At 40.3% G+C, this 14,148-nt stretch overlaps 3 protein-coding genes and 1 long non-coding RNA gene across 4 annotated transcripts in view; 1 reads left to right on the forward strand and 3 right to left on the reverse strand.

The window, feature by feature from the left end:
- The window catches only part of ppp1r14d (protein phosphatase 1 regulatory inhibitor subunit 14D), a 166,436-nt gene that overhangs the window by 43,913 nt on the left and 108,375 nt on the right, over positions 1–14,148 (forward strand). The window lies entirely within an intron of this gene.
- LOC143746449 (uncharacterized) lies at positions 3,369–4,045 on the reverse strand. Its single transcript, XR_013206558.1, has 2 exons — positions 3,915–4,045; positions 3,369–3,767 (listed from the first exon to the last, which is right to left on the reverse strand). It is a non-coding gene; the product is annotated as an uncharacterized LOC143746449 (long non-coding RNA).
- Positions 4,048–6,001, reverse strand: LOC143746398 (uncharacterized; the record flags this gene model as incomplete). Its single annotated transcript, XM_077238208.1, has 6 exons — positions 5,738–6,001; positions 5,543–5,665; positions 5,020–5,138; positions 4,751–4,916; positions 4,562–4,680; positions 4,048–4,491 (listed from the first exon to the last, which is right to left on the reverse strand). Coding segments are annotated over exons 1-6 (1,206 nt in total), but the record flags the coding sequence as incomplete, so codon positions are not given.
- LOC143746450 (pleckstrin homology domain-containing family G member 3-like) overlaps positions 8,112–14,148 on the reverse strand; it is a 56,640-nt gene continuing 50,603 nt past the window's right edge. The window contains exons 16-19 of the mRNA XM_077238243.1: positions 13,267–13,638; positions 12,256–12,360; positions 10,612–12,031; positions 8,112–9,803 (exon numbers count right to left, since the gene is read on the reverse strand). Coding sequence (XP_077094358.1) covers positions 9,046–9,803; positions 10,612–12,031; positions 12,256–12,360; positions 13,267–13,638 — 2,655 coding nt within the window. The 3' untranslated portion in view covers positions 8,112–9,045. The remainder of the gene's footprint in view (positions 9,804–10,611; positions 12,032–12,255; positions 12,361–13,266; positions 13,639–14,148) is intronic.

The raw sequence follows: 14,148 nt of genomic DNA on the forward strand, positions 1-14,148 counted from the left end.
TAGGAACACGATACTAATACTGTGTTTGACCCCCTTTCACCTTCAGAACTGCCTTAATTCTACGTGGCATTGATTCAACAAGGTGCTGAAAGCATTCTTTAGAAATGTTGGCCCATATTGATAGGATAGCATCTTGCAGTTGATGGAGATTTGTAGGATGCACATCCAGGGCACGAAGCTCCCGTTCCACCACATCCCAAAGATGCTCTATTGGGTTGAGATCTGGTGACTGTGGGGGCCATTTTAGTACAGTGAACTCATTGTCATGTTCAAGAAACCAATTTGAAATGATTCGAGCTTTGTGACATGGTGCGTTATCCTGCTGGAAGTAGCCATCAGAGGATGGGTACATGGTGGCCATAAAGGGATGGACATGGTCAGAAACAATGCTCAGGTAGGCCGTGGCATTTAAACGATGCCCAATTGGCACTAAGGGGCCTAAAGTGTGCCAAGAAAACATCCCCCACACCATTACACCACCACCAGCAGCCTGCACAGTGGTAACAAGGCATGATGGATCCATGTTCTCATTCTGTTTACGCCAAATTCTGACTCTACCATCTGAATGTCTCAACTGAAATCGAGACTCATCAGACCAGGCAACATTTTTCCAGTCTTCAACTGTCCAATTTTGGTGAGCTCTTGCAAATTGTAGCCTCTTTTTCCTATTTGTAGTGGAGATGAGTGGTACCCGGTGGGGTCTTCTGCTGTTGTAGCCCATCCGCCTCAAGGTTGTGTGTGTTGTGGCTTCACAAATGCTTTGCTGCATACCTCGGTTGTAACGAGTGGTTATTTCAGTCAAAGTTGCTCTTCTATCAGCTTGAATCAGTCGGCCCATTCTCCTCTGACCTCTAGCATCAACAAGGCATTTTCGGCCACAGGACTGCCGGATACTGGATGTTTTTCCCTTTTCACACCATTCTTTGTAAACCCTAGAAATGGTTGTGCGTGAAAATCCCAGTAACTGAGCAGATTGTGAAATACTCAGACCAGACCGTCTGACACCAACAACCATGCCATGCTCAAAAAATGCTTCAATCACCTTTCTTTCCCATTCTGACATTCAGTTTGGAGTTCAGGAGATTGTCTTGACCAGGACCACACCCCTAAATGCATTGAATCAACCATGTGATTGGTTGATTAGATAATTGCATTAATGAGAAATTGAACAGGTGTTCCTAATAATCCTTTAGGTGAGTGTATAAAGAGTATGCAAAGGGAAATATTTTAGCAACAGTGTGAAAGTGAATAGCACATAACAGGCACAATATTGGTATAACCATGAATATCTATTGGTACAATATGTGTCACATGACTTAACTTACGTCAGCGTTTTTAAATACCTCCATCTTGACAGAACACACTACAACGCGAAAACGGCGTTTTGAAGTTCATCCACTTTGCGGAGCGTTTTCAAAAAGGATACTTTTTATTAAAGGTGACATATTATGACCCTTTTCACAACATGTAATATAAATATATGGCGTCCCCAGAATGTGTCTGAAATTTCTGCTCAAAATTCCCCCCAGATCATTTATTATAGCCTGTAAAATTTGGCCCTTTTTGGGTGTGAGCAAAAAAACGTCATTTTTGTTTGTCTCCCTTTAAGCCAGTGGTCTCAAACACAATTCCTGGAGGGGCACAGCTCTGCACAGTTTAGCTCCAACCAGCTCAAACTCACACCTGCAAGGAAGTTTCGAGCAATCCTGAAGACCTTGATTAGCTGGATCAGGTGTGTTTGATTAGGGTTGGAGCAAAACTGTGCAGAGCTCTGGCCCTCCAGGAATTGAGTTTGAAACCACTGCTTTAAGCCCTGCATCCACCAAAATGATTTTTCACACGGTTGATGTATTTTTCCAATTGTTTTCAATGGAGTGCCGCATTTTTAAAATGCCAGGAGCGTAACTAGATGAGTTTTTTACCGGTCGCTGAGAGTTGAAGAATGTTCTGTAAACTTTGGGTAAAACGCAGCGCTCATCACTGTCACTTTTTACCCAGCCGTCCAATCACAGCGGAGAAGGGGCGGGACAAATACCACACCGACCAACCGTCACATTCTGCTTGTACAATGTCAACAGATGACAAGTAGCATAAATAACAGAACAAAATAATTTAAAACAAAAGCCAGAGCAAATACTTTGCAATGTATCAATATTTTTATATAGAAACAAACATTTTGTGAAATGAGATACTAACACTCTTCCGTGGATATTCTGTATCATAGCATGGAAAGCTTCTCAACTAAATAAAACAAAACAAAAAAAACACTACACTGGCAAACGATTCAAGCGGCCACAACTAGGCGTTTTCAGCTGGCTAAACACACGGTTTTAAGGGGAGATTCAGGAAGATGTTCAACCTTTAGACACACCTGGCCGTTTCTGAATGGTTAGTGGATGCATGTAGTTGAGTTACAGTGATTCATCTCATAAACTTGCATGGACCATCATGTTTAATTTTTACACAAGTTGACAGTTCCTTGAGGTCTTTATAAAGCTCCGTACACACTGCCTATAGACTGAACTGGGAGTCGCTTGTGGGCGTGCGTAGTTCTGTCGCAAATCCCAGTTAACAATTTTTAGTTCTCAGAACATACATTCTAACGTTCACTGTTGGTTAGCTTGGAAACTTCTCTTTACGTTAATAGGACATTCTCTTTAGGTTAGGAATAACAGAAATTAAGACAATGTTCCAAATCTTAAGTGTATATAAAGCATCTACTCATGCAACATCAATTACTAAAACAAATGAAACATTAAGTAGCGGATCAACAAAATATTAAGAGATAGCTGGATCCAATCTCAGATGAAGGCATAGGTCAGGTTTTGAAGTTCTTTCTATTACTTGAACATACAAAGAAAGGGTGTAAGGGGGAAAACAAAGATAAGGTCGAGCACACATTCTTCCACATCTCATTTGTTCTTATCCAATTACTCAAACTAATCCTCCTAGACATTTGTCTATGCTTCTTATTTTTTGGCTTCCACAAGAAACAAACCAATTGAAAGAGTCCCTTTCTTTGTATGTCCAAGTAATGGAAAGAACTTCAACACCTGACTGTTACTCTAAGATAGGATCCAGCCATTTCTTATTTCAGTGATCCCCTACTTAATCTCATTTGTTTCAATATTTGGAATATGTTTCAGTAATTGAGCTGCTGTTGCACAAGTAGAGGCTTTATGCTACATTTAAGAGTTGGAACATTAGGTCTTTATTTCTGTCATGCTACGTTTAAGCACTCGTAAATAAGACAAGAAAAATGCATGATTTTTGTATAGGGCAAGCTTGTATGAAGACAAGCTAAGCTTTTTAGATTAAAACTGAGTCGTAACCAGTTTAAGGAAGGGATGGAAAAGAAAAGCAACAACTAGTTTCTCATGAAGTTTTATTAGGCTTATGAACCTGAAAAGGAGAAAGTCATCTCTTCCAGTATCAATTACCACTTTGGAATAACTTCACAATTACTCATCTCATTCATTGTTTGCGAGGCCAGTGGATAGATTGTGACCTCACGGCCCCAAATCTGTGTCTTTTGCTTTGAGGGAAGACTTGATCCTGAGGATACTGGGGCATGAATGGGTATTGACCACGAGGAGGTACAAAAGGTTGAGGGCCATAAAACTTTTGATACAATGGAGGATAACCTGTGAACTGGTCAAACTGGGCAGGAGTGGTCGTGGGAGGCGTAGTCGTGTGTTTATCTGGGCTCCCGTAGGGGTACATATATGGAGAAAACTTTGGGTACCTGGACTGTTGACGCTGTGGTGCTGCTGGGAAACCTGCGAAATGGTCAAACTGGGCAGGAGTGGCCGTGGGAGGCGTAGTCGTGGGTTTATCTGGGCTCCCGTAGGGGTACATGTATGGAAAAAACTTTGGGTACCTGGACTGTTGATGCTGTGGTGCTTCTGGGAAACCTGCGAAATGGTCAAACTGGGCAGGAGTGGTCATGGGAGGCGTAGTCGTGGGTTTATCTGGGCTCCAGTAGGGGTACATGTATGGAGAAAACTTTGGGTACCTGGACTGTTGACGCTGTGGTGCTGCTGGGAAACCTGCGAAATGGTCAAACTGGGCAGGAGTGGCCGTGGGAGGCGTAGTCGTGGGTTTATCTGGGCTCCCGTAGGGGTACATGTATGGAGAAAACTTTGGGTACCTGGACTGTTGACGCTGTGGTGCTCCTGGGAAACCTCTAGAACTAAAGTGATATGGATCAAACATTGACATGGGATACATTTGTTGGTTAGGGTTTTGAGGAGCTGGAGTAGTCGTTGTAGGGGGCACAGTGGGAAGTGTAGGTCGTACACCAGGGAGACCATGAAAATATGGAGGATACCCCATGGGTTTTCCAAATGGGAAAGGGTAAAACATTTGTTGACTTTCCATTGGGTCCTGGAACGGATGAAAGGTTGTTGGGTCCAGCGTTGGTTGTGTCACAGGACAAGAAAGAGTCACTTGCCGGTCACCGTACATCAAATGGAGCTGCATGTCAGTATCCTAAGGAAGACATTAACCCATCAACTAGCATACATAGATGCATCAGACAAGTGCACTTGGTTATTTATACCTTAATGTCCCAACAGCTTCCTGTAAATGGCGCAGTGACAATCAGTGAACCATCAACAGACTCCAATGTGAATGAGCATTTAGAATATGCTAGAAGCAGAGGCCACCATGATCCATCAACTAAGAGGAAAGAAAAAGATAAAATAAAGCTCACCTCTTAGGATTAAATAAAAAGAATTAGGGGACTTACCTTTAACTTTAACATCATCTGCTCTGATGCCCAGTGAGATAATCATGCTAGTAGGGGAGCAGGACACTGTAGGGAGGGGACGACTCGGAGGACAAGACATTTTCACAGGACAAGACATTTGCACTGGAGCCCCCATTATAAAAAGTGGCAGAATATAACATCCACCCTGTTAGGAGATTTGGGAAGAAAAAGACAATTCATTCCAAGGCCCACTTTTCACTTGGTTGGAGCAGAGCTACAGTGCACTTATCTTTAGTATGCACACTAACCTGTCTTCTGACATGACAGCCCTGGTATGGAGCATCAAGAGAAACATCTCTGCGTGCTCGCTTCAGTGAGAAACCACAGCTGGCTGGCATCTCAGACAGAGGCACTGGGGACTCAATTCCTGATGAAGAAAGGAATTAAAATAATTTAAAAAACAAATATCCAAAACAATTTACCTCGATCAATCAGAAAGTGTGGCGATTTTACGCGTCGGAATGTTCAAACCCCCAGATCTTACTTTATGAGTCAGTCCTCAGACTTATTCGATTACATTTTTAAATACCCAGTCATGCAATTAATATAAACAAACAAATTTCAGGAAAATAAAACATCTGCCATATGCAATTCATGTACATTATTCTTCCATTACATAATATTCATTGGTATTAATGCCACAGCGTAATGGTTAAGTTAATTTCTCAAAGAGAAATTCAACACACGTAATATTAAGTTATTATTTGTGCACGTAACATGAAACCATCAAGGTAATGTGTGGTGGTTCTACACAAATCCAAAACAACTTACCTCGATCAACCAGAAAGTGCAGCGTCCTTAATCCTGGAATGCACAAGGTCATTGAATCATTTCCACAGTGCACAGAAGCACCCAGACGTCGCAGCTTAGCTTTAGCAAGGTGGAACCGCTCTTAAAAATAATTCAAGTTAATTAGTAATTCCCATTTAAAAGTAGGTCCCACTTTAAATTAGGATCTCAAATTACCTTCATTTGACTGGTATTCATCAGACTGTTCTGCTGACCTAATCCCAGATATTTCCATTTCTTTATCAGATACTACACCTTGAGCACCTATTAAAAGTTTGCCCAAACAGTTTGTGTTTTCAGAGACTGCTCCAGGAGTACCCGTTTCAAAAAAGGACTCAGGACCAGCCCTTAAAGAAGAACTCAACATGGTCACAGACATTATGAAAAGTAAAACGCCCATTGTCCAGGGCATGGTGAGTGTATTGTACTACTCAAGAGAGCATGCACTCGCGCACACACACAAACATCTACTGAAGGAATCTTGACTATTAACAATGAGACACTCTGCTATTTGTACTCACTTTTGAATCACTTGCTGATACAGGTTGACCAATCAAAACTATTTCTCAATCAGCTTCTTGTTTTCACCTGTGCCTCATTAAGCTGAGAGTTAACACAAGGGGCTGCATTTGGAAGAGCATACTAGCGTATACTGCAGTGTAATATGTATGCTATTGAGAATTCAGTCAAGTGATGCAGAAATCAGAACATTTGGTGTCTTCGTTAATAAGACTCAAAGTACAATAATCTTCTTTATTTATTATAATGCATGGTTCAGTGGTCAAACAGAAAGAGAGAGCATTTAGAAATGATTCATTCATGTATCCAGTTAAATAGGATAGATAATAGTGTCCATTGTCTATTTAAAAACATAAATCTGCAGTCAAAAATAATATAAGAATCACATTACTTAAATAGTTTAGAGATTATTTTTTCCATTGTCTATTTAAAAAAACCCCGGCTATTTTGCATTTGGAAATTGCTAAACTAAAAGACTGATGTCACTCGTTTGTATTGTTCAAAACTTTTTTAGCTTTTAAAGGTGACTTATTAAGCCCCATTTCACAAGATGTAATATAAATCTCCGGTGTCCGGTCAAATTAAAAGGTGAAACTAATATATTTAGTATAACTATATACATATGCATGATTATTCTTTTCAGAAGGCCGACATTTCTGTATTTAAAATCCTTTTTTTTATTATTGATTTCATGTAATATTCTAATTTTCTGAGATTTTGAATTTGGGTTTTTCATAAACTGTAAGCCATCAAAATTATAACTTTTACACAATATTCAAAGAGTTTCACCTGTTAGTCGGGCATTAACGTGAATAACTGATGTACCATTAAAGTTTGTAATACAAATCGTGTCCCATCCTTTATCTTTACTCAAAGTAGTAAGAATGACAATCTGCATTAATAGACACAGTTTTAGGTAATAGTGGCCCACAGCTGCTTATAGTAGAAGTATTTCAGTAAGACAGTAATAACATGATTTAGCCAGTTTGCTGGAGACCTACAATATAAAACACAAAACTTTATTTTGAACACCCGGTAGAAAATGTATATACATCAATAATAATCATATATAGCCTACATACAGGTTTTTATTCAGAGGAGCAAGTTGATCCAAATTAAGTGGGAACTGTCCCAGCTTTAATGAACAAGCATTTTGTAAATCCCATTTAGTTAGAGATGTGAGAAGAAAAGCAAATTCTCTTAGTAAACACTTACACGACATGTACACAACATGAACAAGCTACAGAGTTTGAGGGTCAAAGTAGACGTTGTTTGCGGGCAGCCAATGACGACCATAGGCGGCCATTTTGAATAACGAAGGTCATTATGCAAATGTGTTTCTGCGTTACAAATGCAGGTCAAGGAAGTGAGACTGGAATTCCTGATGACTCGTTTAGGCTCGGAGTCGATTCTTTCTTTTGGTAGACAATAACTTTATTTATTGTGCACTTTCGACTTTACAGACCATATACATTCACAAACAGCTTTATTACACGCTGCATGCAAGGGAATATTCATAAGCACAATAGGGGGAACGTTACCAATGTTAATAAATTGATCCTAATTGTAAAGCCTCACCGACTTAATCCATTCAATATTTAGACTTGGACTATAAAACATATTGTCAGATATAATAAACCCAGAACTACATCTAGATCTGTGATGGCCACTAAAAGATGTTGGATTGAAGAGGTTCACCTCAGGTTGCTCCAGAGAGACTGTCCATGTAATAGGCTAAACGTCCTGTAAGTAGATAAAAGCATCTGCTAAATCATTATTTGCGTGCAATAAAGTACTTACCGTTACTCCATATATCCACTCAAAGGGTTATCTGTAATCCAGGATGAGAGTAAGGCTTCTTTTCTGCTCCTTCCTTGTAAGTCATTAATCATATACAGTACATGCTATATTCCACCTTAAAATTAACTAATTAAACTGCAATACGCCCTTAAGTCATGCAGAATCATTTTAATACACAAAAACATTGTGAACAGGATAATAAAGGACAAAATGATGATGGGAATAATGATCATAATGTGGAAAGCTTCTTTTAATGTAGTATGACAGAAAAATCGTCACTGCTGAGCTGAGTCGACAAAGGCATTGTGCATGCTATTTACACCAATTCAAATAAATAAAAATAATTAAATATACAAGATGACATCAACCCCACCAATGAGCAGAAAAAATACAACCAAAACCAGCTAGCTTATAATATAACTCCCATTATCCAAATACAGTGAGGAAGACACTTTCTGTGACTGTGCATTCATATGTTGCTCAAATGACTTATCCATTTATTTTGGGAATGACATCAGCCTTTATCATTCATCTGGCTTGATCTGATTATAATTTCCAGTTTTCTCCTCATTAGTGGGGAATGACTTCTTTATGAGATTACCCTCTTTCCTCTGGTCAGTGCTCGAACACAAACAGTGAAGAGACATCAGGCAGTGCAGATTGAGAACAGATTGCAATTAATATGGCAGTGCTTTTACTTTTCTGATAACATGAAAAATGTGTGTGCCTTTGTAACATAGTGTGCACTGAGCTATTTTATATATAGTTCCTCATTGTTTTTTAATTTCAAAATGACCAAAGGAAAAAATATGTATTAAACCAATTTTCTAAACGTTACAAAAAGATGACAGTACCACAGCCAGCTCCTTTAACAAATGTTTACATCTCATTGAAACACGCACAAAATAATGCAGAAAAATTCGAATTTACATGTATTTACAAATGCAAATTTTATAAATATATTCTCTGAAGTCCTAAGGCATCCCTTTTCCAGTTGGGTTGGACAACATTTGCTAACAGTTCATAACTGGAGGTTAAAAAAAATGCAGACCATGTACTATGCCTCTCAAACAGTGGCCAAATGACATTTTTTGGAGAAAAGATTGTTAGCTTTAAGATATTTTAAGGTTCTGCATGTTTGGAGTAAAACTAATGCTTTATAAGACTCACGTATAAGAACTCAGGTTCTGAAATTTCTCACGCAGGTTTTTAACCAAACTATGCTGACTGTTCTCCGCTTTTTCAAGTGAGCATGGTGGGTGACCTCCATCCATCCATGCACTAAAGTTTTGCTGTTTACTGCTCGCCACTGCAAGTTCAGATTGGGAAAAAGCATTCCATTTAAGTTGATTCTCATTAGTATCCTCATCTCTTGCTGCCCTTTCGACAACAATTAGGTTGGACAGGGTATCTAGACCAGGGTTAAAAAAGTCATCCGGTTGCTCAAGTGCATGTGATGTCCCCACATCAAAATCTAAAGTATTAATTCTACACAGCGAAGGCAAGCCTTCAGCTTCAAGGGTCTTGCTGGAACATGTAGAATCTGTGGATGTACTTCTCTGCACTGTGACACTATAGGAAGGGGATGAACAAGACAAGGAACGTGATGCTCCAGACTTCTCCGATTTCTCTCCGTCATGAAAAATACTCTCTGGAAAAGAGTTACTGCGACCCACTGGGACCGGACGAGAGAAAGCGGATACGTCCTCTCGGCTATTATATTTGGAGCGTAACTCCTTGACATCTGGCCAGTGAAAGCTCTCCGTTTGTACTGGACTTTGTGGTCTCTGTGCATTTAATCTGCAAAAGTATGGCGACTGAGGACTTCCAGGAGAAAAGAGGCTGGAAGTTGGACTAGTAGTCTTAGAGTCCGGGATAATGTCCTGCTCATTCAAGGTCAGCAACAGTGTCCTGTCAGGCATGCCTATGCACAAAAGAGCAGTGGTTAAAAGTCTGCTTTAACAAATAAGGGTGCTTACACACAGAGTTCACACTATTTCCAGAGAACACTGCAAATCCATAGATTTCTAAAGGGAATGGTGCGTCGCAAGGATGTGGAGGGAATACACAAGGGTTTGATCAGTCATGCAATCCAAACTCTGATTTAGGAAACAATTGACCAATGAGGATTTCCGATAGGAAAGTGCACTTGTGCTTTCGGAAATCCAATTCACTGGGTGCTTCTCATTTCTAATTTGTGCATCCTCGTTTTCTTTCCTCGCGTCTTAGCTCCACCCCCTTAGGATTCGAGGGGAGGATACACCTGTGTATCCTCACTCATGACTCCTCGGGAAGCTTCCTCGCTCCTCGCCTCCTCACAGTGCAATTAGAGAATTGAGAAAGTCCTTCAAGATGGCTGAGTTCGATCGGTTTCAGGGTCACGGGCTGGAGGACGGAAGAACGAGGAAACGAGGAAGCATCAATTTGAGTATTGAGAAGCACCCACTGTATTCCCACTTGATTTCAATCTTGACTCAACCTCAAAATGGATCTTACACATTCCTATCCATCAAACACTCCATCAGAGCCATCTCTATATTGTAATAGTCTCAAGCCTTTAAGCAAATACCTGGATACCAATGGTCTGGATTGGTAACCAATAAGTTGTAAACAATCACCACTAAGATATCGCCATCAGGCAAGAAACTTAACAGCAATTTGGGGATTTTTCCTCAAGTAAAAGTGAATTATCAGTTTGGAAAAGCAAATGTCTACTTAGACACTAGACCCACCTTTCTCCTTTCCCAGAGGTCTCTCCTCCGTGACCAAAGACAGGTTCTTGGGTATGAAATTGATCTCTGAGATCTTGGCTCTCTGCCTTACTACTGGTCTGCTGTTTTTGATACGCTGACTGTATTGCCTGGCCAACTGGAACACTTTGTTTTTCATCTTCTCCATATCTTGAAGGACGAGGTCATCCTCATTGGCGGACCTTAAAGAGATGATCCTTGGTAGAGGAGGGTGGTGAACCTTGCAGCGCTCTTGGAACGTGTGATCCTCATTCGGAGGGCTCCGAAACTCTTGCATCCTCTCCTTTTCTAAGATGTTGTTGATTGGGGATGAGGTTGAGCTTTCATCGGATTCTTCCAGTATTAGTAGAGGTTCCCCAAGTCCACTATCAGAGCTCACCTTACTAGTTTCAGCTTTTGTTTCTTGTACAGTTGTAGTCATTTGGGAATGCTCTAAGTCCCGATGCTCTTCAGAAGACCCAGTTATCTCCACTTCCATGTCTTGCCACACCTTGACCATGTCAGAAGCGGGCTGGAATTGCTCATTTCCATTTTGAGGTCCAAGCATGGACTCTTTGCCATTTGCAGAAACCACAAAGTCAGAATTGTCCTTTGCTTTCTTTTCATCGTCTAAGCCTGGTCGATTAAAGACAGACCATAAAGTTGGCCTTGTTACAGAAGATCCCCTCCTGTGTAATGCCACATCTTCGTCTGCAAGGTCATTGAGTTGTTGACTCAGATTGCGCACTAGGCCTGCTGGGATGTATGAAAGGCTCTCTCTGCGTTTAACGCCAAAGCTGGCGTCCTGATTCTCAGCATGTTCGTAGTAGTGTCTAATCTTATGTATGAGCAATCTGTCCTTTTTGGAAAGGGTGTCTTGTTTCATTTGAGGTCTTTGGTCTGGAACGAACGGGCTGTCAGGAACAGTATCTGTTAATTGTTCTGGAGTGGACCGTCTAAATTGTTGGGATTTGTCTTTCTCATGGGGATCTGCACCTCCGCTTAGCAAACTGTTTCTTCTTTCTTCCAAAGAGTCGAGATCAAATGACCCTTCAACTCCAAGACTACTTCTTTGAGAGAGGCTGCTGGTACACCGCTCTGGGATATCACTTGCCTCGTCCAGCATGGATGAAGACAAGAGTCCACCAGGCACTTCAACATCTACATCAACCTCCATATTCTGCACATCTTCCGAGAGGTTACTTCTGTATGGAGTCGTTCCTTCCTCCGTGAATGAGAAATCCACACTATCCTTCTTTATATTATCTCCAATTTCTCCTCCTCCATTATTGAAGTCTACTATCTCTGGATCAGTGTGGCATCGTGCCATTAATGTCCCACACATTTCAGGATAATTATCTGATTGGTCCATCCTCATCTCCTCTGACTCTGTCTTCGATGAACTGTATTCCCCAGTTGTGCCCTAGAAAGTGGACAGAAAGAAGACAGTTATTGCTACAGGAAGCTATAAAGAAGATAAGAAAAGAGGATATGAAGATAACGTAATTCAATTTTCAAGTGACCAGCATGAAAGAACATGTGCAATTTATATTTCCAACAAGTCCTTTTGTAAACCCTTTTCTCCCATTGTTTATGATTAGCCAATTATCAAAAGTGGGTTATGAGGGTCATAATACATGACATTACCTGTCCAAAGAGAGTCAAAGTGTCATTCATATCATCAGGCTTTTCTTGACAAGGTGACTGGCTGCTCTTGTTCATTGGCCAGTTCTCCCAACAACCTTCTCTGTCCTGTAAGTACACAATACGGCAATTTAACAGATAAAAAGCGCTACTGAATGACAGCGTTCACATTTGACAGATGTCATTTATTCTGGATGCACTTTAGCGACATTTCAACCTTTTGTAAACATTTGCAATTCATTTAGAAGCATTCATGCATTTCAATGTTTTTCCACAGACAACTGACCTTATGAAATTGCTTTTGTGTGCCATCAAACAAAGCACAATAAAACAGGAACCTTTGTTTAATTTAATTACGGAAGGTAAGCCATCCGACCTCCACCCCTAAAATTTGACAGTTAAATTTCCCTTTGAAGTCGAACTTCAATCAAAAAAATCTCATTGTGGCTCCAAGTGCGAAAACACTTTGAGACACCCGACGTCCCGTATTATTATGCATTGGATCTTAATAACCACAACAAGCTGTAACTTCCCCATCATATGTAAACAATGCATTCTACATCAAAATTTTAAACATTGACATATCTACCATGAAATAAAACATTGATTCATGAGACATGGGACAAAACAATAGTACCTCCCATTAGTTTTAAAAACAATGCATTATGGTATAAACACTTTTCTTCAGTCATACTGAAGTTCTTTTCCGAAGTCTCATAACGTCAATGATAAATGTTTAGAAAAATCTAATTTTTAAGATGGCATTCAATTTGCAGGCCAAGAGTCTTAAACAAGACACACATGCTAATGGATGATTAGTGGCCATGCATGCTGTTATGTCCATGCAATGATTCATGCAACTGCACATTCAAGAGCATTCGAGCATCAGAAGTGTGGGTGCACAAGCAGAAATCAGAGTCAGCGTGCAGCAGATGGGAATGTGATTGATAGCATGGCGGTGGCTGCCAGGTTATGCATAGAGAGTAGAAAGCAATAGGTGACAGAGAGGCTCACCGTTGTGATCTGATCAAAAAGCAAAGCCTTGGCCCTATACCGCCAGCAGGAGATGGCGGCCAACACTGAACTGGCAAAGTCAGCTACCTGCTCAACCCCCATCAGATCTTCCTCTTCTCCGTTATCTCCTCCTATTCGGTCCTCTGCACTCATCTTTGCTTTCTCCTCCTCCTCCTCTTCTTCCTCGAGATGAAGTCTGCTCTCCTTGACGTCATAAAGCGAGCTTGTGCTTGATTCAAGATCTTGTCCGTTCCGAACCATTCCAGGTACTGCAGTCTTCAGTTCTGGATTTGAACGTGCCGTGACGTTGGTAGTGGGCAGTATGGAAAGACGGTCTTCATCCACTAACAGAGTACCTTCGCTGTCTGCATGCTGGGCGTCACAGAAAAGTCGTGTGTCTCAGTCAATGGGCGCTCATTAAAAAGTAAATTTACATTTTTACTACTGCAATTAAGTATGAATTGCATTTATGAAATAAATGCTTGACATATTGTTTCCCATTAATGTTATTTAGCGTAAATACACTACTGGTCTAAAGTACAGAATAATTAAGATATATTAATTTTTTGAAAGAAGGCTGCATTCTAAAACGCAGTAAAAATTGTGGAATATTATTACAATTTAAAATAATGGTTTTCTATATGAATATAGAGTACACTGTAATTTATTCTTGTGGTCAAAGCTGGATTTTCAGCATCATAACTCCAGTCTTCAGTGTCACATGATCCTTCAGAAATCATTCTTGTATGATTTTCTGCTCCAGAAACATTTCTGACCATCATCAATGTTAAAAACCGTAGTGATGCTTCATATTTCTTTGGATATCTCTGTGATACGCAATTAAGATAATGAATATTTTATTCATTAAGGATGCATTAAATT

This window comes from Siphateles boraxobius, unplaced genomic scaffold (genome assembly GCF_051911475.1).
Source record: "Siphateles boraxobius isolate OS27281-9 unplaced genomic scaffold, OSU_SipBor_1 22, whole genome shotgun sequence".
NCBI classification, from domain to species: Eukaryota; Metazoa; Chordata; class Actinopteri; order Cypriniformes; family Leuciscidae; genus Siphateles; species Siphateles boraxobius.